General features: G+C 45.0%; 1 protein-coding gene across 3 annotated transcripts in view; it reads left to right on the plus strand.

Moving 5' to 3' along the window:
* Positions 1-24,630, plus strand: part of prdm6 (PR domain containing 6) — a 42,746-nt gene extending 18,116 nt beyond the window's left edge. Inside the window, exons 4-8 of one of the 3 annotated variants that reach the window (XM_049004406.1) lie at positions 4,056-4,183; positions 7,019-7,143; positions 11,825-12,182; positions 20,116-20,302; positions 24,005-24,630. In XM_049004406.1, the coding sequence (XP_048860363.1) occupies positions 4,056-4,183; positions 7,019-7,143; positions 11,825-12,182; positions 20,116-20,296 (792 nt within the window). In that variant the 3' untranslated portion in view covers positions 20,297-20,302; positions 24,005-24,630. The remainder of the gene's footprint in view (positions 1-4,055; positions 4,184-7,018; positions 7,144-11,824; positions 12,183-20,115; positions 20,303-24,004) is intronic. The other 2 variants (XM_049004393.1, XM_049004400.1) reach the window with 2 other exon arrangements.
* Positions 24,631-25,843: the final 1,213 nt, after the last annotated feature.

Below are 25,843 nucleotides of genomic sequence, written 5' to 3' on the forward strand. Positions count from 1 at the left end.
GTGAGGAGACCCTGGAACATTCTATCATGCTGTCAGAGCTGGTGGAGGTTTACACTGGAAAAGGCCCACAGACAAAGACAAGGAAACGGGGTCAGCAGGGCCCAGAGAGGCCTTCGGTTCAGCGGCGGACTGAGTGCCGCTTTGGACACTTTGTAAGACGTGCATCTGTTTTTGGGACGTTTGTGATTGGGTGAAATGTGTGGTGATGCGTGACATTAGCCGAGCTGGCTAACTGGAAGCGAAACTTCGACCCATCGTAGCTTATTTACGATGAGTCCATGAGTTCACTTACACTTTCGGGGGGGGGGGTTTACAGTAGACGCTCTCGACGCTCGTCACTGTCTCAAGCAAATACAGCCAAGTCTAGTTAAATGTGGAGCTGGGTTTTCCCGCGAGTTTCCATTAAGATAAACAGACCCCAAGTTCCTCATGAATCACCCTGTTTGGAGGTTCTGTCCCATAAACGTGTCCACAATTTAAATCTCACTAAGCACCTTTTTCTTTTCTATTTTTTTTTCTGGTTGAGATCTGTAAGATTCTGGGTGAATATCTGTAGTTTTATCAGCGAGTCCATCTTAGCCTGTGCTGAGGGGCGTGTGTTTGCCGATGTCATAAACTTTAAGAGCACGACTCTGGTGCTGATAACTGCGCTTGTTTTTCGTGAAGAATGTCGTCGGCCATGTTTTGAACTTAGTGTAATTTGCTGCTTCCCCTAAACAGACGCGTAATAGGCGTTAGCGCAAAGGGCTCATGTGACTGTCCTGGGAAAAGCTCTCTGAGCAGGCGAGAGCTTGGTTGAGGGTTATTCTCCGATTTCGCAGCTCAAGACGGGCTAAAGTGTTGTTTACACTAGATGGGCCTCCCAGGGGGCTCCAGACTTTTCTCTGAGCTCGTTTACTCTCCCTGACCTTTACTATCTGGCCAGTGAAATTGTGACGCTGTCATTTCCAGAGGCTCCCGAGTTCTGTAGCAACACGCAGGCTCATGTTAGCCAGATTAGAAAGTTAAAGCTATTTCTGTCTATTTCTGTACATGTCTCTCGAGTTCACACTCACCCAGAATGCCTCTTATGGCTTGTTAGTGTGCGATACATTTCTGAGATCTGCATTTTGAACTTCCGGGGAAATGCTGGCTATGTGAAGCAATTATATGAAAAACTTCATACCCTTTATTTTTGGTAAGCAGTAATTATTTCTTTCACATCCAGGAGAATTTTTCATTGTTTTCTCTTATGAAGTAAATGTAATAACGTAGGAAAAAACTATGAAAACGTTATTTTACTGAACGAATCTAAATATCTCATGAAATGTTTTACTTACCTTTAGTTTAGCTTTTTTGTTTTTATGTTATTTTATTTTAAAATGTTCTTAATTTTTCTGTATTTCTCATATTGTGAGGTGTTCCTCAAAGCTGCAGTACCTTGTGTCTCCAGCAGAGTGCCAACCGCTGTCTGGTCCCCCGGGGCTGAGTGTGACAGGCTCTGCGTGATGCTAAGGGGAGGGGCCCAGGCCTGCGAGGTGCCTTAGCCTTACAAATTCCAGCGGGAGCCGCTCTGTTGTCTGAGACATATGTTACGCCCCGGATTCCTTTCAGAGACAGGGGCCTTCTGGTCCGCTAGTAGAACATGAAGAGTACCACGCAGTGACCGACACGCCGTCCCCCTGCACCACAGCAGTACCCCCACCGAGGTCCGGGCGGCCTCTGCATTTTCTGTGGTGCTGATCCAGACCCAGGCTGGACCAGGCCTATGTGTAAGGCGCACCAGCAAATTATAGCATTTATTAAATCGCCATGGAATGTATTTTATAAAGGGTTCAAAGGCATACTGAGCAGTCCCAAAGGAGACGTTTATGTATAATAACAGTCGTAATCATTCATAGTAATTTCATTCCACCATCTTCACAGTGGTCGTCAAAGACTTACCTCCACCCCCAAGTACACAAAGTTAATATAATTCTGTAATCTAATTCAAGAATTTATGTATTATTAGAAGGACAAAGCTGGTTATCAAAACTGCACGACCTCTGAGAGTCTGAGGCGCCCGGATCCATGTGGGGGTGGGAGGTAGCTTGGCCTCTGCAAAGAGGTGCTCTGGTTCAAATGCTTAATAACAGAGGGCGTAGACCCAGCAGTAAATAAAGTCTTATGGCCCGGCTGCATTTGGTTAAGAAGCAAATCTCGCACTGGAAATGTCTTCTGGCATCTTCCTACAGGCTAAGGGTCCGGGCCAGAACCCGAGGTGTGAGGGGAGATGGCTTTTATTCTCTCCACGTGCAGCCTGCAATGACTCTATGAAATAACTCTGCAGTAATAACTCTGTGGCTCAGGGGCTCTGGCCTTGCAGTTCCTCCGCCCACCTCATGGGGGCAACACTTTTGCCAAAATGGCACAGCTGTAAGCTGGTATGCGAGGCTTCAGCCTGATGCATCCCGAAAAGCCAGCGACGGGCTGTCAGGACACCAAAGGCTCCTGCCCGTGTCTCTGCGGCACTTTGATGTGTTTAATAGCCACCTGGGTGCCATCGGCAGGTCAATTTCATTTATCTCTCTGGTGGCTTGAAAAGAGACTCAAAGAGCGAGGGGACCGATCCGATTCTCTTCTGAGGCATAGCTAGCTGGGAAGCACATTCTAATTGCATGACTTCCATATTGGCTCACCAGCCCACAGGTTCTGCCCTAAATCCTTTTGACTCGGGCCTGATTTCATGTCAGCTGTAACTAACTCCCTGCTATCAGGCCACGCTGGCCACCCTTGGTATGATGCTGTAGTTCCACTGAGGGCTAAATGCTGTGTCCAGGCGAGCAGGTCTTCAGAAGAAGGACGTCTGTCACTGAGGAACACAGAGAGGCTTGGGAATCAATAAGTGTATATACTGACCGAATCACACATCCGTCTTCAAAGGCGTCAGCTGAATGTGCTCCACTCAGACGGGAATGCCGCTCAGCCCAACTGAAATTAAGTGGACAACTTTTGCTCAGGGCCCTGAAGATTATGTGGAAAGGGCTGTTAACCTCTGTTCTATACTGTTAACTATCACTAGTGCTGTTACTCTTGTACTGTGCTATAAATTACCACTAGTGCTGTTTAGCCCTGTTTTACACTATTAACTACAACTATTCTTATTGAAGATGCCTTAGTGTGTATCATTTTATATTTTGGAATATCTGCTCAAGTTTGTTGCCTGAAGTACAACTATAATGTACCATGTCAGGTCCACCAGGTGCAGACTGCCGGTAACTATCCCTAAGTAGTAAACATAGGTAGGGTAACTATCCCTAAGTAGTAAACATAGGTAAGGTAACTATCCCTAAGCAGTAAACATAGGTAAGGTAACTATCCCTAAGCTGTAAACATAGGTAGGGTAACTATCCCTAAGCTGTAAACATAGGTAGGGTAACTATCCCTAAGTAGTAAACATAGGTAGGGTGACTATCCCTAAGTAGTAAACATAGGTAGGGTGACTATCCCTAAGTAGTAAACATAGGTAGGGTGACTATCCCTAAGTAGTAAACATAGGTAGGGTGACTATCCCTAAGTAGTAAATGTAGGTAGGGTAACTATCCCTAAGTAGTAAACGTAGGTAGGGTGACTATCCCTAAGTAGTAAACGTAGGTAGGGTGACTATCCCTAAGTAGTAAACATAGGTAGGGTGACTATCCCTAAGTAGTAAGCGTAGGTAAGGTAACTATCCCTAAGTAGTAAACATAGGTAGGGTAACTATCCCTAAGCTGTAAACATAGGTAAGGTAACTATCCCTAAGTAGTAAACATAGGTAGGGTAACTATCCTTAGGTAGTAAACATAGGTAGGGTAACTATCCTTAGGTAGTAAACATAGGTAGGGTAACTATCCCTAAGCAGTAAACGTAGGTAAGGTAACTATCCCTAAGTAGTAAAAATAGGTAGGGTAACTATCCCTAAGTAGTAAACATAGGTAGGGTGACTATCCTTAGGTAGTAAACATCTCCAAGCAGTCCATGCAGGCCCACTCTACAGGCCCTGCATTGTGTGTTATGCTGCTAGCTGTCTGTATGCTAACCCGCTCCCTGTCCTTCAGATCTACGACCAGGAAGGCACGTTACAGCACTTTATCGACGGCAATGAGCCCAGCAAGTCCAGCTGGATGAGGTACATCCGCTGTGCGCGACACTGTGGAGAGCAGAACATGATGGTGGTCCAGTACAGGTACAGACTGCATGTGGACCGGAACCGGCGGCAACGCTAATGAATGCTAAGTAGGCGTGACTGTTTGGTTGACAGCATGAGATGTCGATGCCTTTTTTCCTGAGAATAGCATACAAACTGAAGGCTCACCTGGACGGTCACACAGATTAGCTTCCCTAAAATTCCCATCATGATCCATTCTGGGTGTTTGGAAAACCAAAGCAGAAAAGCGTAAGTCTTTCCCTTGGCAAGTTCGGAAGAACAGTACGGAAATGGCAGCCTGGAATGTGCTGCCTGATGCTAATCAAACCTACAATTGGATGTTAAAAAGATTCATTATATCTAATCATCATACAGTATCTATATCATTGTGAAGGCATCGTATTTCTGACCACTGGAAATATCCAACAAATTCAGCATTTCACTTTCATATTAAAACTTGCATGGAGAGCATCAGGGTGAAAGAATGAGGACGAGTCCAAGGCTGTTTGGTGGCCAACCGCAATGCAGGCATCGCAATGGGAGAAATGCGATACGAGTGTAACGACACGAACAGCAAACCGAACCAGGACTCCGACTCGCGCCCTGCCATCCTGCAGTGATGCCATTAACGTAGTCAAGAAAAACAAAATCACCAATGTTTATTTCATGTAATGAACAAGTACAATGCGCAGAATTAACATATCAGCAGTTTATTTAATTAGCAATGATAATGCATGTAAATAGTAGCAGTGAAATCAATTTAATTAACAGGGAAAATGCAGAGAAATCAACATATCAATAGTTAATTAACAAGGGTGATGCACAGAACACATCATATCAGCAGTTAATTAGCAAGGATAATGCACAGAAATCTGCATATCAGCAGTACGTTTAATTAACTGGGATCATGCACTGAAATCCTCATATCAGCAGTAGGTGTAATTAACATGGATGATACACACAAATCATTATATCAGCAGTTCATTTAATTAATAGGGATCATGCACAGAAATCAGCATATCAGCAGGAAATTTAATTGATAGGGATCATGCACAGAAATCAGCATATCAGCAGGAAATTTAATTAATAGGGATCATGCACAGAAATCAGCATATCAGCAGGAAATTTAATTGATAGGGATCATGCACAGAAATCAGCATATCAGCAGGAAATTTAATTAATATGGATCATGCACAGAAATCAGCATATCAGCAGGAAATTTAATTAGATCCTGCACAGAAATATCAGCAATTTCAACTGTTTGATTTGTGGAATTTTCCAAGTTTACTTTGTACAGGATTTCAGCACAGCCATGCATATAAATAAGAACCTTTTCAGTATTTAAGATGTCAGAAAGGCAAGGAGAAGGACAAAAATGTAAAACGTCGTTAAAAGTCGAAACTTTTTAAACATGGATGACAGTGACGCTATTTGTAAAGGCAAAGAGTTTGGAAAAGTAGAGTGAGATTAAGACAGATCCTGGGGAAGGACCAGCAGGCCCCACCCACACATGGTTCCGTCTTTGGGGTCAAAGGTGACCACCTCGAGCCTCCAGCTGGTTTGAGTTGCACACACTCCGTTATGCTGATCCTGAATGGACTCCCCTTCAAAGCGGCCATGATGGATTCACCCCGGGCGGCCTGTTTGGGTTTCGCTCAGACAATAATGTGCGCTGGCACGTCGCACCCGTTTCCCTGCTTGGGGACGCCCTGCTTGGGGACGCCCTGCTTGGGGACGCCCTGCTTGGGGACGCCCTGCATGGGGACGCCCCACTGCCCGCTTTATGACTCATCCAACCACAACAATAAATAAGTGTTAGCTTGGGGAATATTACCCAAACGCAGAGAAATGCCTTTGATACGCATGTTCTGGCCACGGCAGGTCGGCCCGTAAGCGGCGGGCGTGCAGCTACGCGTCCCCGACCCTGTGCCCGGCCACCCATGGCTCTGTAAACACGGGTCTTTCAGCTGCCGGCCGGGCTGTTCGGCTGCCCCCCACTCGCGTTTATCCGCGGTGTTTATGTTCGGCCGGGCCGAGCCCAGACGGGGCGTCATGGGGCCCGCCGAGGCCGCGCCGCTGTGGAGGCCCTGTTTTTCTGTGGGCCCCGGATCCGGGTGATTTATAGATGTGTCATGGTGGAAAGAATCCATAAAATCCACAGAGCCGCTCTGCCGGGACCAAAGCGCAGATTTTGTCAAATATTTGTCGAATTTTCTTTTTTATTATTGTTAGTGATATATTTAAAGCGGATGAATAAGGACCCCCATTATTCCGGGCCCGCTGCATTCTGGGAGTCACGCCGCGCTCGCCGTCTGTATTGATCGGTGTCGCCGCTGCCAGGGGCGGCCTTGTGGGCACATGCCTCACTGCCATGGCGACGGGCCGGGGCCTTCGACCGCTTACCGCTTCATTAAAAGGCGATCCTGGCCGAGCCTCCACATTTTTTACCCGTTGAACTTCGGCTCATTACCTGCTGTGGCGTTTTGCCCCCACCGCCACCCCCCCCCGCGAGAGAAAAATCTGACGTGATTCTGGGAGTGTAACGATGACACATGTGGGGCCGGGAGGGGGAGGGGGGGCATGCCATAGTAAACACAGCCTTCCCAATTGGTGTTAACCATCAAAGTCATAGCACACGAATTCGGAGGAATACAAACATACTCAGAACAGAAAAGCACGTGGTTGCCATGACATTTAACACCCCTAATCTGTAAGGGTAACGTGTGTGTTTTTCTGTCATGTGTGCACTGAGCTTCAGCTGTGTACTTTTACGGCCTCCTCTGACATGCACACGCATGCGTAGGTATATAAATGTGCTGTCTGTAGCGTGTCCTGCTTTTCAGATGCTGAGGTGTGAGTGCTCTTTCTCCATAGGTCGTGTATATTCTACCGGGCCTGCATGGACATCCCCCGTGGCACGGAGCTCCTCGTCTGGTACAATGACAGCTACACGTCCTTCTTCGGGATCCCCCTGCAGTGCGTTGCACAGGATGAGAACCGTAAGCTCCTTCTACGCCACGCACAAGCATCCCGTCCACTTTGCCGTGCAACAGCCCCCTACGTTCCAAACTCACGGTCACTTGCGGTTCTGTGGCTTTGTCTGCCGGCCGCACCCCTTCCAAAGCGTCGCATTCATGGTGTCATTGTAATGGTGTAGTTTATGTGTCATTACCGCTCAGGTTAGTCTTTCCACCTCGATTCGAACCCTTGTAGGATTCGGGACACAATAACCTTTGGGTTACATGCACGGGAGTTTTGCATTTGGTACGGCGCGTGCCTTTTCCAGGGGTGTCTCTTCCCTGATCCGCTGTAGCATGAATCACCGTGACACCCACCTTCACTTCTCTCTGTCCGCGTGCTTCTTTGTGCTCCAAAACACGTGAAACCTCCCTAATGGGGCATCAAGAACAGCTTGATCTTGTAGTCTAGACATTTCGACGTTATGAATTCTGACAGTTAATGTAATAACAATCCTCCACGAACGTAGTAAACAATTCATTGTCAGGCTACGGTGTCTCTGGCTGGGGTGTGGTTGTGTTGCTGAGTTAGCGCCCTGGAGAGAGACGCCTCATTCACGCCGGTCACAATGGCGTCATGTGGTGCTTGCAGCTGTAGATGTGGTCAGAAGGACCACAAGTTCAACTAGATGGAGCCGCCTGTTCCGACTTTCACCCCACCCGACGGTGTAGTGCTTAGCAGGCAGTGGTGGCTTAATGGTTAAGGAAGCGTACTTGTAATTGAAAGATTGCTGGTTCAACTCCCCAACCAGCAAGGCACCACTGAGGTACCCTGAGCAAGGTACCCCCCCAAGCACTGCTCCCCGGGCGCTGAATTAGCTGCCCCCTGCTATGTCATGATGTGACATATGGGTTAAATGTAGAGGACAACACTGATCACCTAATTCTAATTAAAAACCAAAAAAGACCAGTGTTTGTAATTCTTCAAGTTTTCAGTCAGCATTCGCTTATTAGAAAGTTATACCTGGTTATTTTTGTGTTTAACCTTCTTATGTTGGACTGGACTCTGTAGACTGAATGTGGGCCAGTCTCAGATCCAAGGAGATCTGCTGGAGGAGGCTTTCCAGAGGTTCACCTTACTCTCCATCATTTATAATAATAGTGCAGCTAGAGATACAGGCTTACAGTGATAGTGTCAGATATAGAACACAGAACAGACACAATGGACATTACAGTGAGAACAATGTTTAAACGATAACGCCTTGGGAAGAAATAACGTATCTCACCCTCTGTGAGGTTTCCCAGTGTCCATCTCAGCTGCTGTTCCTCAAAGTGTCTTCAGAATTTACTGCACTCCTTCTGTCAGGTACCGCTGTGATCTGGCCTCTTCTTTATCCTCTGGCAGAATCACCAGAAACGATCGATAGCAGAACCCTGGAGTAAAGTCCAGCCCAAGTTTTTATACTGTAATTAAATAGAGTAAATCATCAGGGCTAACTGTTGTCAACGAGTGTTTAATTTAGGCGAGATAAAGGGTTCTTTTTAAGGAGCATTGACAAATCGAATCAATATTCAAAGTTTCCCTGTGTGAGTTTACACAATTACACCAACGTGCTGAGATGTTGCTAGGGTAATCTGATCAGGAAGCAAAACTGTAAGAGAAACTTTGTCCCTATTGTTTAAAATTTCCTATTGTATTACGTGTTGGATGTTTTAACAATGAGGATCGAAGCCCAGCATAGAAATACGAAGTAATAATGCAGAAAAATCACACGTGAAATATTACATACAAAGTGAAATATTCAGTACCAGAAGAAAGGCACGGACAGGATGCTGCTGCTTTCTGTTTTGACTCATCACAGGGTCTTAGATGTGCGCTTCCCTTCCTCCGCAGGCATTCGTTGACTTGCTCGCAGAGGCATCATCTAGCATCCCATCCCAGTAGGAGACCTGAAAGAGCAAAAGCTGTTGCTGCTATGTTTTTAACATAACCCCGTCGCTGAAAGCTTATGGGGACGGTTTTGTATGTATAGCAACAGTAAATACACATCACAGATGTCGGGATAGTATCATAGCAGGAGCTGCATCAGGTTAGAGGAGAAGATCACCACCAAACAGTCTCATCTCATCCATCTTTATTATGGGCTGTAGATGATGCTGTCTGGATTTTCTCTAAATTCTTTAGGAACGGAAGCCTGGAATGTTCTTGAAATAGTCAATAGAAAGTTAAAAGCCGTCACATAAGCGTGTTTTCAGTAGGTCTTTAGTTTCTTTGTGTTCTTTGATAACGATGTAATGTAGTGTTTGCTTGGTGTTGCTGCCTGGACTGTGGCTCACGTTTTATGTTATTCCCCAGAAGCATTGTCGTTTGATTTTCCGAAGCCTGCAGCATTTCTGGGAAAAGCCCTTTTACCATAAATTCTGTATATTGGAATGTTGTTTTTCAAAGTTAGATATGTATATCGGCATATGGTTAGAGACAAGCTTCAATGCGGAGGTGAAGCCTTGGAGAGCGTAGCGTCGGTCATCAGTGTGCTGGCGGAAGAGCGTCGAGGAATGCATGACACAGTTTTTCGCTGATGACGTAGATCGTCGTCTGCAGATGAATCGCCCTGAATCTTCTGGGAAAATGTGTATTTCACTTTTGCAGTTTTCCTCTGCTCATCAGAAATAAAAATCGTTGCATAAGCAGTCGACAGTGCGCGCCCCATGGCCTTGTTAGAGCAGTGTAAACAAGTTTGACTGTGTTTTGGAATGAAAGACCTCAGGTCACTGCAGAGGCTCGGCTCAGACAGACACGCTTCCGGGCTGCTTGCTCTAAAGCTACTGTAATCCTCAGACCTTGTGTACGCAAACACGTGCTGCCGCAAGAAGAGACTAAGCTGCCCTGTGAGACGCTGTGTAACTCAGGGATATTTTTGGCTGGACAGCAGCTCTGCACAATGAAATGTGTTCGATAATTAGATGCACGTGGGACACGCCGCTGTGCTCCACTTGTTCTGGTATTGTTCGAGTTTTTTTTTCTGAGCGGTTTTCATTAGCGACTCTTTATTTTACTGAACGCAAGTAAATTTACAAGATGACTGACTTGATTTCACATTTTGTTTACCTTCCACAGTGCCTGCAAATTTGTAGGGATGATTTAATTATTTGCACAAGGTCCGGTTACAGTCGTTCTGTTGAGTTTCCTGCCATGATTGACGTTATCCTCACTTTCAGTGCATCTATGACATCCGTTAATCCGGCGTTATGGAAAGGAAGGGAGAGCGTAGGACCACCCAGGAGTGGCGTTGAGTTCAAACCCTTCTTACTCTCCTGCTTAAAGGAATTCTGCACGTAGAAGAGATGGATTCTGGGGGGGGGTGAAGAGCAAGAAATATTTGTTTTATTAGAAGTCTGTAACCTTCGATTGGGTAGAAAGGTTTACAGTTGCAAAGGTATCGGCTGAAGGTTTGTGTCCAAACAGGACACAGCAGAGAGTGTGAACCTTCGTTAGCACAGTGTATGGCTGCACTTACAGTACAGTGGACCTTTGAGTAGATAAATCGTCAGAACCATTTGCTGGATCATCTGGGGCTGAAAGTCTTAAATGAGCAGCCAACGAACTTCCTTTGCTCACTGTAAATGTAGTGTATAAAGTTACGCTTAAAGTGTGTGTGTGTGTGTGTGTGTGTGTGTGTGTGTGTGTGTGTATATATATATATATATATATATATATATATATATATATATATATATATCAGAAAATCCCCTCTACTGTACACAATAAGCTGTTACAACAAAGACTGGAAAGACTGAGCTCCTTTTGTTTACAGATTTTTGTTTACTGAATTGTTGCTTTGCTTTGACTACTGTAGTAAATGATCAAGGAATGGAGGCAGGAAGGCTAACATATGTTCATTAAAAGCCCACCGAAAGCAGTTGCTTTCCGTGTCCAGCTGTTCGAGTGTAAATAGACAGCAATTTAAATATTATGCTCTGAGATTCAGTAGCCAGCAGAGTATGAAGTTCATCTGGGTTCTGACACACCCTGCGGAGACGCCCTTGTGACTGAGGACAGCTGGTCCCAGCTTGATTATTTCTGGACCTTTCTTTTCATGGGGGGGGGGGGGGGGGGGGGTGAACTGTCTTCGTTCAAGAGGGATTTTTGAACTGTAGACGCATTTTTCATAAACAACTGTAAACAAAGAAACAACTCCGAAAATGTCAAACACTGCAAAACTTTGTAAACACAGTTGATATTTTTCTGCATTTCATAACAGACCGCAGACAGATTTGTGTTTATGGTTTGCTTAGCAAAACACATGACAGATATCCGAGGAGTGAAGTGCACATGTCGATATTACCCAGCAGCCCCTTACAAATGACGTAATTATCCAGCCCACGCCCATATTGGGGCCAGATCAATTTAGCAGGTGAGCTCTCCGAAGGAGACAAATGATGTTCATTGGTGATTAGATTAATCTGTTTATTGGTGTACATCCTGTAAAAGTGCATTAAAAACACACACTTTACAAAATAATGAGCCATGGAGAGTGGGCAGCGTGATGAAGCCATTTTTGATGTTTCATAGATTTTAAGAATCCTAGTTAATGTCAGACTATCTAGTGTTTGTTTAATCGGCTGGAGTTGTGCTCCTTTAAGCTCTGTAAGTGACCGTGTACTTAACATGCCCGTCACCTGCTGCGTTAACAATGCCCGCCTCTGTTTTGTCACCCTCCAGTGAACGTGCCGGCCACTGTGGTGGAGGCCTTGACTAAGCAGGACAGCCTGCAGGCCTTCGGGAAAGGGGGCAAGCCGCCCGGGCTACCGGTGATAGCGGCGCTCCGCTCCATGGTCTTCCCCCACTCGCCCTGTGCTCGCAACTTTGCCCTGCTCGAGAAGCCGGGCTCTGCCGACTCCGGGTTCGGCCCCCTGGGCAGCAACAAGAACCAGCAGCGCGTGCTGGCCAGTCCTACCTCCACCAGCCAGTTGAGCACAGAGTTCAGCGACTGGCACCTCTGGAAGTGCGGTCAGTGCTTCAAGACCTTCACCCAGCGCATCCTGCTCCAGATGCACGTGTGCACGCAGAACCCGGACAGGTGAGGAGCTCTCTGAAGACTGGCATAATCACTGGCATGCCAACCAGAAGGCTATGCAGGGTTGCCAACTCTCACACAATAAATTCTTACAGCAAATCTATATTATTCCGTTATAAACTTAAAATTAGCTACACCAAAAGCATTGGGGTAGTTTCCAAACCCTATACGCTATTTACAAGGTAATAAAGCTGTTACATGCATGTAAAATTGAAAATATCAATCCAGCCAGCTGACCAAATTTGGCATCCTTGGGCTAACCAGCATGCTAACTATAGCATACTGAAAAACATGCTATCTAGCATACTAACTAGCATACTGAAAATCATTCTAACCAGTAGACTAACTAGCATACTGAAAAACATGCCGTCCAGCATGCTGGCAGACCTGTTGACTGACATGCTGACAGGAATGATGCTTGTCTTTCATGGTTTGATAGAATTTTTGACAATCAGACCTGCTGATCTAATGAGTCATGGTGACATCCGACCTGATGGCTATGTTGACAGATGTATTTGAAAGACGTGTTTATAGACAGGTTAACAGACCTTTATGGTCATGTTGAAAGCAATGTTGACACATTTGTTCACAGTCATGTTGACAGAAATTGACAGCCATGTTCTCAGTCATGTCAACAGATAACGTGACAACGTATGCTAACAGACATTGGTAATCATGTTGATAGTCATGGTAACAAACATGTTCACAATCAAGCTGACAGACTGACAGCCCTGTTAACAGACATGTTGACAGTCATGTTAACAGAAATAGTGACAGATGTGGTAACAGACATTGACAACGATGTTGACAGTTGTGGTGACAAATGTGTTGACAGACATTGACAGCTGTGTTGACAGTCGAGGTGACAAATGTGTTGACAGACATTGACAGCTGTGTTGACAGTCGAGGTGATAAATGTGTTGACAGACATTGACAGCTGTGTTGACAGTCGAGGTGATAAATGTGTTGACAGACATTGACAGCTGTGTTGACAGTCGAGGTGACAAATGTGTTGACAGACATTGACAGCTGTGTTGACAGTCGAGGTGACAAATGTGTTGACAGACATTGACAGCTGTGTTGACAGTCGAGGTGACAAATGTGTTGACAGACATTGACAGCTGTGTTGACAGTCGAGGTGACAAATGTGTTGACAGACATTGACAGCTGTGTTGACAGTCGAGGTGACAAATGTGTTGACAGACATTGACAGCTGTGTTGACAGTCGAGGTGACAAATGTGTTGACAGACATTGACAGCCATGTTGACAGACTTGTTGAGAGTCATGTTAACATAAATGGTGACAGATGTCCTAACAGACATTGACAACCATGTTGACAGACGTGTTGACAGTCATGTCTTCATCATAATGAAGCTTCACTCTGACCCATTCGTCTTTGTTTTGCTTTGTGTCCTTGTTTGTATGCATTTATAATTCATCAGTGCGACTTGTCTTAAAGCATTCCTGGCACAAACAGTCACAATGGATACTTATATACAATTTAAATAATCTTTGGACTCTCAGAAGGGATCATAAAATTAACAATAAAACAAAAAATTCAAAAAACAAAACCCACCTTTATGGAGTAAATGGTGCACAAGCCATTCACACTTTAAATGTAAATAATGCACGTTTATCAGCCAACTCACCTATATACAGACGCTCCTCTACTTACGAACTTTCAACTTACGAACTTTCAGACATAAGAACGGAGAGGGCTGTGAGTCCAAATTGTGTTCGTTGGGCTCCGGTTTCCTGTCCGCAACATCGGTTTATTTTTTTGTGATCCAATCCCACTTAGGTTTACAACAAGGTTTCCAACACACTAATGCTTGGAAGTTTTATTATACGAACACTTTCTTCTATTTCCATAATGAGACAAACACTGTGGTATTCAGCATTTGATGTTATTACAGCAGAAATAGTCAAAGGTTTGTGGTGCATTTAGGGTATGGCAAGTCACACAGCATTAATCAGTGAATAGCAGTGATCATCGGTGAACAGCAATGCACAGCAGTGACCAGGAGTACTTATGAGTGAATAGCAGTGAATGGGTGTGATCATCAGTGAATGGCGGTGCACAGAAATGATCAGCGAATAGCAGTGGATGGGAGTGATCATGAATGAATAGCAGTGCACAGGAGTGATCATCAGTAAATATCACTGAGCAGGGGTGATCATTAGTGAGTAGTGGTAAGCAGGAGTGATTATCAGTGAGTATCAGTGAGCAGGAGTGATTATCAGTGAGCAGGAGTGTTCATTATTGAGTAGCAGAGAGCAGTGTTAACATCACTAAACGACAGGGTATACAGTAGTGTCTGTCACAGCACTTACTCTGACAATAAGTCCCAGTGGCTGTTTTCTTATGATTAATTTTATTATTTGGATGTAAGTCTAAGCTTGTTCATAATGAAGTGCAGGAAATGCAGACACACAAACACACACACAAGCACCCAACATGGTAATTTTCCTCTAAACCAATGAAATTAGTGTCAGTGTGACCCACCCACCGTCACAGCGCTTTTATGGTTCAGATGCAGTATGTAACATCTCAAAACTTAATTAAAGATGTTGAGGGATATATTGGAAATTTCTGCTTAGTGCTGTTTTTCTTCAGAGAAATACCCACCCCAACTGTGATGTGGAGGAAAACACATGCCACTTATTCAATAAACTAATATTCATACCGAAGAAAAATGTTGCCTGGATACTGAGGAGTTGAAGTCAATGTGAGGGTTTGTCAATATCCAACTTTATGGCTCTGGGGTGCAGATCAAATTCAGCTGAACAAGGGAATTGAGGTCTGGATATTTGGAGGAACAGCTTCTACACCCAGTAAATAGTCTAATATATCTGCATTAAAATATTCTACACTGTGTTCTTTGGCATTTCTGCTTATGCATGCTTATTGATGCAGAGTTTATAAGTGCAGTCAGTAACAGAGGAGTTTCCCGTGGCATCACTAAAGGAGACATTTCCTGTGGAATTCCCCACTAAGACACTCTTGGGGGGTGAACATGGGATCCCTTCTTACTCAATCATTCTACGGAAAGTGTACTGGAGTACAGTGGTACACTGATCACATTGATCACATGCAAATATAGATTAATGAGGGTCAGTAACGTGCACATGTGCAGTGATGAGCATTTGGGAACATGTGCACAAGCATTATGAAGGTCTGGGAACATGCACGCAAGTGTTAAGAAGGTTTGGTGTGCATTGATGAGGGTTGATTCCATATGTTGTGTTGTGTGGTTCTCTTATGTTCTGAAAAACCCAGCACTGCCCTGCACTTCTTTTGTAGGCCAAGTTGATGGACACTGGGCTTCAGTGGACCATAAGCATATTGGTGTAGAATGCGATAAATACCAAGTCAAGAACCTTTGTGTTGTGCTGAAGCTCCATGTAAATGTTCAAGAACCTGTTTATTTCCCTGACTATCGGCTGGGCTCGGCTCCTCTGAGACACGATCACTGCAGAACCATCTGGGCACAGAAAACAGAAGGTACTCCTCCCCAGTGATGAATGCTTCAATATTCTTAATCATAGGTGAGCAAGCCTTGTCTGCGGGGGTCCAGCTGCCATTATCTGCTGGTCTTCAAAACAGAAACCTGCTGATAAGGACTTGAAAATGTTGGGTGGAGGGTCCGTTGATACCAGCTAAGCTAGTAAAGAAGCTGAAGATCCTGGAGAGTAGTGACTATATTCAGCCTCTCGAATTTTGGGCACGAACTCAAGGTCTCCTCCACATGGATATATTACCTACTTTTTTGGTGAACTTATGTAATCCAATTACTCTATTCAATGGGAGAGTAACCATTGCAGCCCAAGCTGAGTGGGGCTATAAGGACAGCTTGTGTTCCGCTATGGAGACCCTGATCTTAGGAGGCTTCCCTGATGGGTTTGCAGGTGTTGCTAAAAAAAAGACGTCCTCGCTGCGGTACATGGCCGTTAGTGGAAAAGGTACAGGAGGACTGAAGGAGGAACCCAGAGAAGCTGGTGGAAACCCACATGGATGCAGGTTGCATATGCAAACTCTATAAAACCACTGCAGGTGGGAAATCAGCATGCCGCCCCTGTTAGGATTATAATAATAAATATTACTTACGTGCTTTTTGAAAAATGTGGTTTTTGACAGTTAACATAATACCTCCTATACCATCAACCCTGCCTGTACTTACAGCCTCTGTGCCCTTACCCATTATCCCAGTAGTAACCAATACTGGGTTTTACGTCATTGATGTCTGTACCTGAAATCTAGATGCTGTTGTGTACAATAGATGCTCATGCAGTAAAACACAGGTGTTTTGACACTGCTAAATTGGTGGTCACTGACTGGTTCGAAATCCCATTAACAGGAGTATTGGAGTGATCCTACCAGGATTTAACTTGAGTGAAACCTCTGGGTTTCAGATCAGGCCTCACAAGCCAATACAGATGAGTGTATGCATATTCACGTGGCGAATGAGGAGTGGCCTGTCAAATTTTCAGCTCAGGTCGGCTGGCGGGGCTCATGTTCTCATGCCACATTGGACTCATAATCAAAAGCACACTCCTCCAGCCTCTGGACCATGGAGAAGCCAGCTGATTCACTGCCTGGTGTGTTTGACTGAGGAAACCACATTCTGTGAGGTTCGTATCCAGAAATCTCAAGCTGCTGTGCAGGTTTAATTGTATAGAGGATCATTTTAGACTGTTGTAGAGATTTCACTGTGCACAGAGGAACATCTCAGGCTGCTGTGGAGGTTTCACTGCAGATAGAGGGATATCTCAGTTTGCTGTGGAGGTTTCACTCTGCGTTGAGGAACATCTCAGCTGTTGTGGAGGTTTTACTGTGGGTAGAGGAATATCTCAGGTTGCTGAGGATGTTTCACTGCAGGTAGACGAACATCTCAGCTGCTCTGGAGGTTCCACTGTATGTAGAGGAACAGCTCAGGCTGCTCAGGAAATTCCACTGTGCAGAGGAACATCTCAGGCTGCTGAGGTGGTTTTACTGCATGTAAAGAATTATGTCAGGCTGCTGTGGAGATTTCACTGCATGTAGAGGAAGATCTCAGGCTGCCAGGGAAGTTTCACTGTGCTTGAATGACCTATAATGGATCCTGACACCAGTACATATATGAGAACACACTCTACACTTAGACACTCTAAGCTGTAGTCACTTTCTCTAAGTTAACGGCTTAAAGGATCCCAGCCGTCCACGGAAATATTGACACGGATCTCAGAATCTTCCTGCCTAAGCCCATATGACTGCTCAGTGCTTAAGGCCAGCTGATAATGAAGGTGTCCTCTGTGGTAATTTATTTTTAGCTCTCTTAATTACCACAATTTGTGAATGGGAGGCACCATTGTGTTTGTCACATTTAGTATTTTAATCAATACCCACAAACCAAGACCTCTCAATACCTGCAGTAAATATTTCCAGCACAGTAATTTAATAAATCATTGATTATGCATCGATGTTGTCATTCTAATGAATAAGGACTTTAATGAAATATGGAGATTACACAGCTCATTTAAGGTCTCAGATTACAAGGCAAAACACTGCAGTATGTAACCCCTAATATTAAATCCCTGAATGTCACCCACATAATTATGCTGTCATTGTTAACCTAATGGTCAAACGGTTACAGAGATTAGGCAGTTAGATCACATGTTTTACGTTTAGTTAGTAGTGATATGTACAGAAGATACTGTATGTTACATTCTGGTGTGCTAATAGTATTGGCTGGGAATTAACTCAATCACTATTACTGTATGTTCAGATAGGTGAAAGAAGAACTAACTAGAAACTTTTTTGCTGAATTGAATATACAGCACTGTGTGTAGAGTGTGCTGTGGGTGTATAGTGCCTGTTCTGTGTGTCTGTACTGTATGTACTGCACTGTGTGTACAGTGTGTCTGCTGTGGGTGTACAGTTCCTGTTCTCTGTGTCTGTACTGTATACACTGCACTGTCTGTAGAGTGTGCTGTGGGTGTACAGTGTCTGTTCTGTGTGTCTGTACTGTATACACTGCACTGTCTGTAGAGTGTGCTGTGGGTTTACAGTGTCTATTCTGTGCATCTGTACTGTATACACTGCACTGTGCGTACAGTGTGTGCTGTGGGTGTACAGTGCCTGTTATGTGTGTCTGTTCTGTATATACTGCCCTGTGTGTAAGGTGTGTGTTGTGGGTGTACAATGCCTGTTATGTGTGTCTGTACACAAGGATCACCCTGTCGCCAGTCTGTGGCTGCAGGGCTCTCTGCTGTAATAAACAATAACCGGGCATTAATCACCAATCGCCTCGGTAATAACCAGAATCCGCACATTAATCACTCAAAAACACCCCAGTCAATAGCAGCTTCACAGAAAATCCACCAGACAAATAGTCTGAATCATACAATACGAGCAGCGACCTGCATTTGAAAATAGGCTCTAATAAACAAACAGAGGTCTCCCTAATTCACTTACATGTGATCTGTGCGGGAGTTACTCCGGATGCTAAACTGTTGCGGTCAAACGTTGAAGGCTTTCAAACGACGTCTGATTTCGTAAGGAGCAATGTGCTGATGACAGACTGTAGCCACACCCACCACGCAACCTCAGCAATGAGATCCCGAGCATAGCCATGCAGCAAGTGATACCTCAGACCCACACTGTTCTGAATGGAACAGTGTGAGTTTTTTTCCAGTGGCTGCAATGCCAACTGGATCAGTCCTAAAGTTAGAGGACCTGCTCATAGGGCTGGATGTAGGATAACATCATACCCAGGGTGAAGCAAATGCAGGTAAATGGCTTTGCTCAAGAGCTCCCAATGGAGTAGGATCACCCCCGAGATTCACGGGATTCGAACCAGCAACCATCTGACTGCAGGCACAGCTGGCTCACCTCAGAGTCACCATTCCATCTGCCATTTCTGCCAAAGTCAAGTTAAAATCACCCTAGGTGTGTACACTGCTTAAACTGGAATAGCTATGATTTTAAAAATGCCCTGCAATTGATCAACACAGCCTACAACCCCCACTCCACAACCCCGTGACCCTGGCAAGGAGAAGCGGATGCATGCATTTTAGGTTTCTTACATGTAAACTGGTACGGTATTAATGTTCGTTAGTGATGTGAAATTTTGGGAAATGGATGGATGGATGGATGGATGGAGGGATGAGATGCGGTTTTGTACGTGGTACATTTAAATGAAACCCCTAATGTATATTTAAACTGACATTGTGCATATTATTTAAATTATATTAACAGTTGCAAACGCAGCAGTTAAACAGTTCTTTATATTCTCCTGAATGAAAGAATCGATACTTTGTATATCCTATGAAATTCTTTTATTGCTTCATAGTTAATTATTAGACATTAATAACCAATCCTGGAGCCCTAAGGAATGGGACATGGTGTATTTAACCTGTGTGTCTGTCCCTTAATGCCCCTGGAAACACTTTCTACAGGGACTCATGCCGAGTCCTGATACCTCACTGAAGACTCTCTGTGTTTCTTGATCTATGCTTTTCTTTCAAGGTTTCTTTTTAAATCACCATCTTTAGCTGCTCTGGGGGTCAGAGGCTGTTGCGTCGGCTGTGTTCAGCATGGCAAACAAAAACACTGATGATTTCGGCCTTGTGGGTTTGCTAATTTAATTGGAGAAATAATGTGATTGATGGCGCTCAGCTGAATAGTCAATTACTCTAATTACCCCCGTAAGTGCCTCCTTTTGTGCCCTCTGATCATCGATAAATGTGTGGTTTGTCATCACCTTTCCATGACTAATTGGGATTAAGAGAGATCATTATGGCTTTTAATGTGCAGGGAGGAGAGGGCTGAGGTTAAAGGAATGTCATTGTCACCGCTGACGGACGGTCACATCTCCGGCGGAACATTTTTAACGAGGGTCACGCTGCCATGGTAACTGGTGCCCTGTGTCATCCCACCCCCCTTCATGTCAACAGGCCTTACCAGTGCGGCCACTGCTCCCAGTCCTTCTCCCAGCCGTCCGAACTGCGTAACCACGTGGTGACCCACTCCAGTGACCGGCCCTTTAAATGCGGATACTGTGGCCGGGCATTCGCCGGGGCAACCACCCTTAACAACCACATCCGCACTCACACTGGGGAGAAGCCATTCAAGTAAGTAACAGTGAGTACCACCGTCTCCTCTGATGCCTCACAGATCACTGTGATGTGGCTGGGACACCATCCATAGCAACCAAACCCACCCAATGGGTGTTCTTCACCTGCATAATTAACTGCCGTTATTTATCAGTTACACATTTTAATGCAGTTAGGCCAGGTAGTCTGTTAAAAACTTCACTCAATGCTACCACAGCAGGAAGAACCTCGCTCAGGGCTAGCACAGGTGTTTTAATTTAGCAGGAACTCTGATATAGGCTAGCACAGCATGAAGAACCTCACTCAAGGCTAGCACAGGTGTTTTAATTTAGCAGGAACTCTGAAAGAGCAAGGCTACCACAGCATGAAGAACCTCACTCAAGGATAGCACAGGTGTTCTTATGTATCAGGAAACCTGTAAAATCAAGGCTACCACAGCAGGAAGAATATTGCTCAAGGCTACCACAGCAGGAAGGATTTTCTTCAAGGCTAACACAGGTGTTCTTACATCCAGCATAGTTTCTGCCATTAAACTATAATTAAATCATTGAATATTTGGACATTTCCCACCTTGCAGTTTGTGCTGAAATCCCCTGTCAGAATATCCATCTTCTGAAACCGGTTGTCCTATTCAGGGTCACAGGGGATCTGCACAAAGCAGGGAACAACCCAGGATGGGGCGTCAACCCATCACAGGGCACACTCACTCACCATTCATTGGACTGTGGGGGGAAACCGGAGTAGCTGGAGGAAACCCCATGACAACACAGGCAGAACATGCAAACTCCACACACATGGAGCCATGGTGGAAACTCAAACGTTGGTCCCAGAGGTGTGAAGCAACAGTGTTAATCACTGCACCGCCATGCCCCCTTTTTCCAAAACATTTTTTCGTGTCTCCGTGACCGTGTACTGGATGAGCAGTATAGAAGATGGCTGGGGAGGGTTTTAGATGCCTTTAAGTCTGATAATCATGGAAGCAAGTGACTGCTTATCAACCTTGGGTGTTTCCTTATAGTTAGAATGTTTACGAATCTTCAGAATGACTTTACTTGTGCCTTGTGCCCGTAACTTCCAGGATAGGCTTTGGACCCCCACAGCCCTGAAAAGGACAAGCAGGGATAGAAAAAAGTATTCATATGTAGGAATTGACTGACAGCTTGTGGGTGTGGTCAAAGAGTCCTTTCGGAACAACAGAGCGCCCCTGAATGTCGGCAAGCAAAGTGTAGGTCAACAATTGTCTGGCTTCCCTCAACTAAATAACCGTTTGGATTGTATCACATCAGGTGTAAATTTATCAGTAACTGACAGAATGCAGATCCCACCTCAGACACTAGGGCTGGTCACCCCAAAGCTGATCCTCTCTTTGCCTCGGTCTCGCTTTAGTAGGAGCCGTAATCCATCTCGACATATTTCCCAGCATCTGACCAATGCTATATGTGATACAGTGTAAATAGATTCTTGTAATTAATTGAATAAGTTAAGGGGTCAAAGTGGATAATAGATTTCTTTTAATTTAATGGTCGTTACTTATGCCTGACCCTGTTGACTCCAATTTTTTTCAACACCAAACGTCTGTCATGTTTTCAATAAGGCCACCATGCAGGTCTAATTAAGGCTATCGGATTGCTTACTGTAACACTCGCTGAAGAGGATGTGCAGCGTGGCCCCCTTTGATAATCCATCATCATAAAAGCACTCGGCTCAAACACAGGCAGGAGAACAACAGCCGACCACATTACGAGGAACCGTGAAGGAAAAACAGCAGCGATGTGAAAGATAAGTGATAGCGAGGCCTTGAACACGCTTCATATGTCAGCTTCGCGTCGGGGGAGAGGCGGGACCCCAGGGCTGAACTTCTTGTTATTGTTACCATGGTTAATCATAGCTGATGATTATCATTCCATCATAAGCTGGACACATAATTCATAGAAAATTTATTTTAACTCCAGGGCGACCCACCCCCCCCTTTTTAAGAAAAAGAAATGAAAACACATTGTCATGTTTTTATTATGTCCGACACGAGCGACGTTTCTGTTTTTGCTCGCTCTGCGGCTGTTCGTTTTTTCGGGTGACGTAACAAAGGGTCACGTTGGGTGTTTGTCAGTGTCTGTACTTTGGCACTTGTGCTACTGCCGGATCCAGGGCCTCTCCAAGCACATGTGGTGCCCTAGGAAGGCTTAACCCAAGGCAACCCAACCCTAGCAAACATCACTGCCCAATTTCACATTGTGGGGGGGGAGGGGTTTGCTACGTCAATGTCCCACTCTGAAGACTGCGTGCCGGGCGGCTATCTCTGTTGCCTGTAAGATCGACCGGTGCAGGTCGGAGCTCCGAAACAGCTGTTAAAGCCTGGTGTTTCGTACTGAGAGATCACCATCAAATGTAACACCCCTCCCCCAATTCACGCACCTTTCAAGTGCTGGAAGGAGCCTCATTTGGAGGGGGTACTGCAACAAATCAGCTTTCTAATAAGCAATCAGTGCTGCACAAATGTGTCATCAGCATTTCAAATGCTCCGGGGGGGTGGGGAGCTCACAAAGACATTAATGAATACACAGCAGAAATCTTTAGCCAGTCAATATGGCTGAGTTATTGTCATTGAGCTGAATCTATGGTTGATAGATTAAAGCTGGCGTTTCACGTTTGTCATGACTCCGCTGTGAAACATTACTTAGATCATTTTGGATGAGGTCTGCAACTTTGGCTGTCTGGACCGGCCCACGCACTCGCCGTACGAGGCCTTGCTGCCCTTCATCCATTTACGACAGTAAATAGCACTATGAGGCACTATTATACTTTACATAGGTGGGTAGTTCAGGTGCAGAAAGTAAAAGTCCAGGCCAAGATTTTGTTTCAACCAACCAGTTGAGTATAAAGATTCGCGGTGACAGAGGACTCAACTGGTTGCTTGAAACAAAATCTTGGTCTGGACTTGTACTCTCTGGACCTGAACTATCCACCTCTGCATATACATACAGTGTATGGACAGAAATTGAAAGGTCAGAGGATCAGCTGGATATCATCCAAGCAGCCAGAGAGTCAAGCCTCCATCTCCTTGTAGAGCCTGTTTATCGGCCATGCATCTCCATGGACTGTTATCTCAGGTAATCAGCCAGATAAAAGCTACACCTGAAAACACAGCGGGGCAACTTACCCAGAACAAATCGCTCGATTTTTATCTGCTGACATGTTTTAAGTCTGTTTTAATGGCCTGTGGCATGCAGGTGCCATAATTGGGACAGTTAGCAGGAAGGCAAACATTTTTTTTAATAACACGCCCGTATCTCTGGATGGCAGAGCCTGGGGAGAACGGGCAGGGGCAGCAGATTGCCACTGTACACCTAGCGACTCCCAAAACGCAGCAGGAGACGGTCTCTTTGACGGTTGGCCTGCGGGGTCCCCACTCTCAGTCTGCTGTCGGTTAGAAAGGACGATGATACGCACCTTAACTGAGCAGGTCTCCCCAGGGACCCCCCCCACTGGAATTATTGACAGCCCCCCCCTGCTGAGCAGCCTGTAGCATCTCCTCCCATCTTCACCATCAAGGACTGAGGCCTGGGTACCAATTACACCCTTCAGGCCTCTGCAGGGTCTGTCAATGCTTTCAAGTGTCAGCTGGCATTAGAGCAGCCTGGCCTCAGTGTGAGGGGGGGGTGAATGTGTATGTGTGTGTAATGGGCTCTGAGCTTCCTTTGGATCTCTTGTGTCCCACCCCTCTCCCCCGCAGGTGCGAGCGATGTGACAGGAGCTTCACACAGGCCACCCAGCTGAGCAGACACCAGCGGATGCCCAACGAGTGCAAACCGGTCAGTGAGAGTGGCGAATCAATCGAGGTGGATTAGGTGATGGACTGGCCGGAATTAAACTGCAAGGAAAATCATGATTAAATGTCACGGACACTTAAGCAAAACCAAAGATTTCCTCTTGAGAAACTCTCGATCAGCCCCAGAAAACCAAAAGCAGTAATAAAATAAGTGAGATGTTAAGAGATATTGATCCTGGCACAGATAAGAACCTGGGACGGACTGGTGGGGGGAGGGGGGTGCTGAAATGGGGGGAGGAAAGATGATTTATTTATAACCGGGTGTCCCAGAGCTTAGGGGAGCCTGGGGATTGCAAAGATACCAAAAATCAGCCTGCGTCTGTAGCTTTCTTATATTACACTTTCATACTCTTTGTATAACACCAAAGGCAGCCGGCCGGTCAGGGCGCTGAGTCGGACCTCTCTGTACTGAGAATGCACAAGCTTACCTTTAACGGATCCGTTTCTACAGCATGATTTTACAGGAGCACGGGGGGGGGGGGGGGGTAAAATGTCCCCCTCCTTTTCGTCTCAATGTGATATTCTGACACCCCACCCCCACCCCCGCCCCCCCCATCCCCAAAGGAAATAAGAGGCCAATAAAAGGCCACTCTCAATATAAAGTGTAAAAAGTGAAAATAATATTTATCGTCCATTGCTCTCATACCATGTTTTGTGCACTTTCAAACAATCCAAACTAATTTAATAAAACGTCAGTTTCAGTCTAGTGCTTTGAAATGTAACGAAGGAGTCTATTTAAGTACAAATGAAAATAATTTCTTGTAAAGTATATTATGAGTCCATAAATCTGTATGAACAAACATTACTGATGTAGTAAAATGGGACAGGATGGAACGTTCTAGATGTTTGGTCTGGAAAAGGAAGACGGTCAGTTACAGCATTAAATAACCATGTATTCAGGGCAGCCGTACATGATTTAGTACCATTTAATGTTGTTATTGTGACTGTTTTTCTTTTCCTTTTTTTTTACACAGAATTGTAAGTTATATTGCAATTTCACGCAATCTAGAATGTACATACGATGAATATGGCAGCTCACACAGGTCAATCAGAACCCACTGGGATGTTTCGCTCAGTCAAACGCTTTTTCTCAGACGTCCGCATTGGGAACATGCGCCCAGAGTCTGTACGGCGTGTCTGGTTTGGGACCATACCTCTCCTTCAAAGACTGTCTGCTCAGATGTCCTGCTCATGCGAAGCCGTTTTACTCGGAAGAACTGAACGTGTTAAGTGTGATTTCTTCACCTTTGCTGTACGAGGAAAATAACTCCGGTTATGACTTGTGTGTTAAACCCAAAGACCCAAAGAACTTTGACTCATTTGCATGATTTCAACATGTTGCTTTTTAAAAAAAATAAAAAGAAATAAATAAAAACTGGCCCGAAAAGCTGAACCATTATTCCATGGGAAATAAAGTCGGTCTGTTTCCAATAGTAAATTCATTTTTAAGAGCATTATTCGTTTATGTGAAAATGTTGCCTGTGTTTCTGACTAGGTAATCAAAGCAAGGCTCTGCTATAATCTGGTCTTTGGGATCGTCTGACATCACTGCCGTCATGCACTTACATGGCAAAAACGTGGAGGACAGTGACAGCGCAATAAAAATCAGCAAGAGTTGGCTTTTTATTGTACGTGAAAGGATTTGGCCAGAATATTTGCAGGTCCTCTGCCCATGAATCTTTATTAAATCCACCAGCCATTACGCTGGGACAAACTGGAAGAAATACTATGATTTGTGATTGT

The sequence above is a fragment of the Brienomyrus brachyistius genome, chromosome 2 (assembly GCF_023856365.1).
Source record: "Brienomyrus brachyistius isolate T26 chromosome 2, BBRACH_0.4, whole genome shotgun sequence".
Classification (NCBI taxonomy): domain Eukaryota; kingdom Metazoa; phylum Chordata; class Actinopteri; order Osteoglossiformes; family Mormyridae; genus Brienomyrus; species Brienomyrus brachyistius.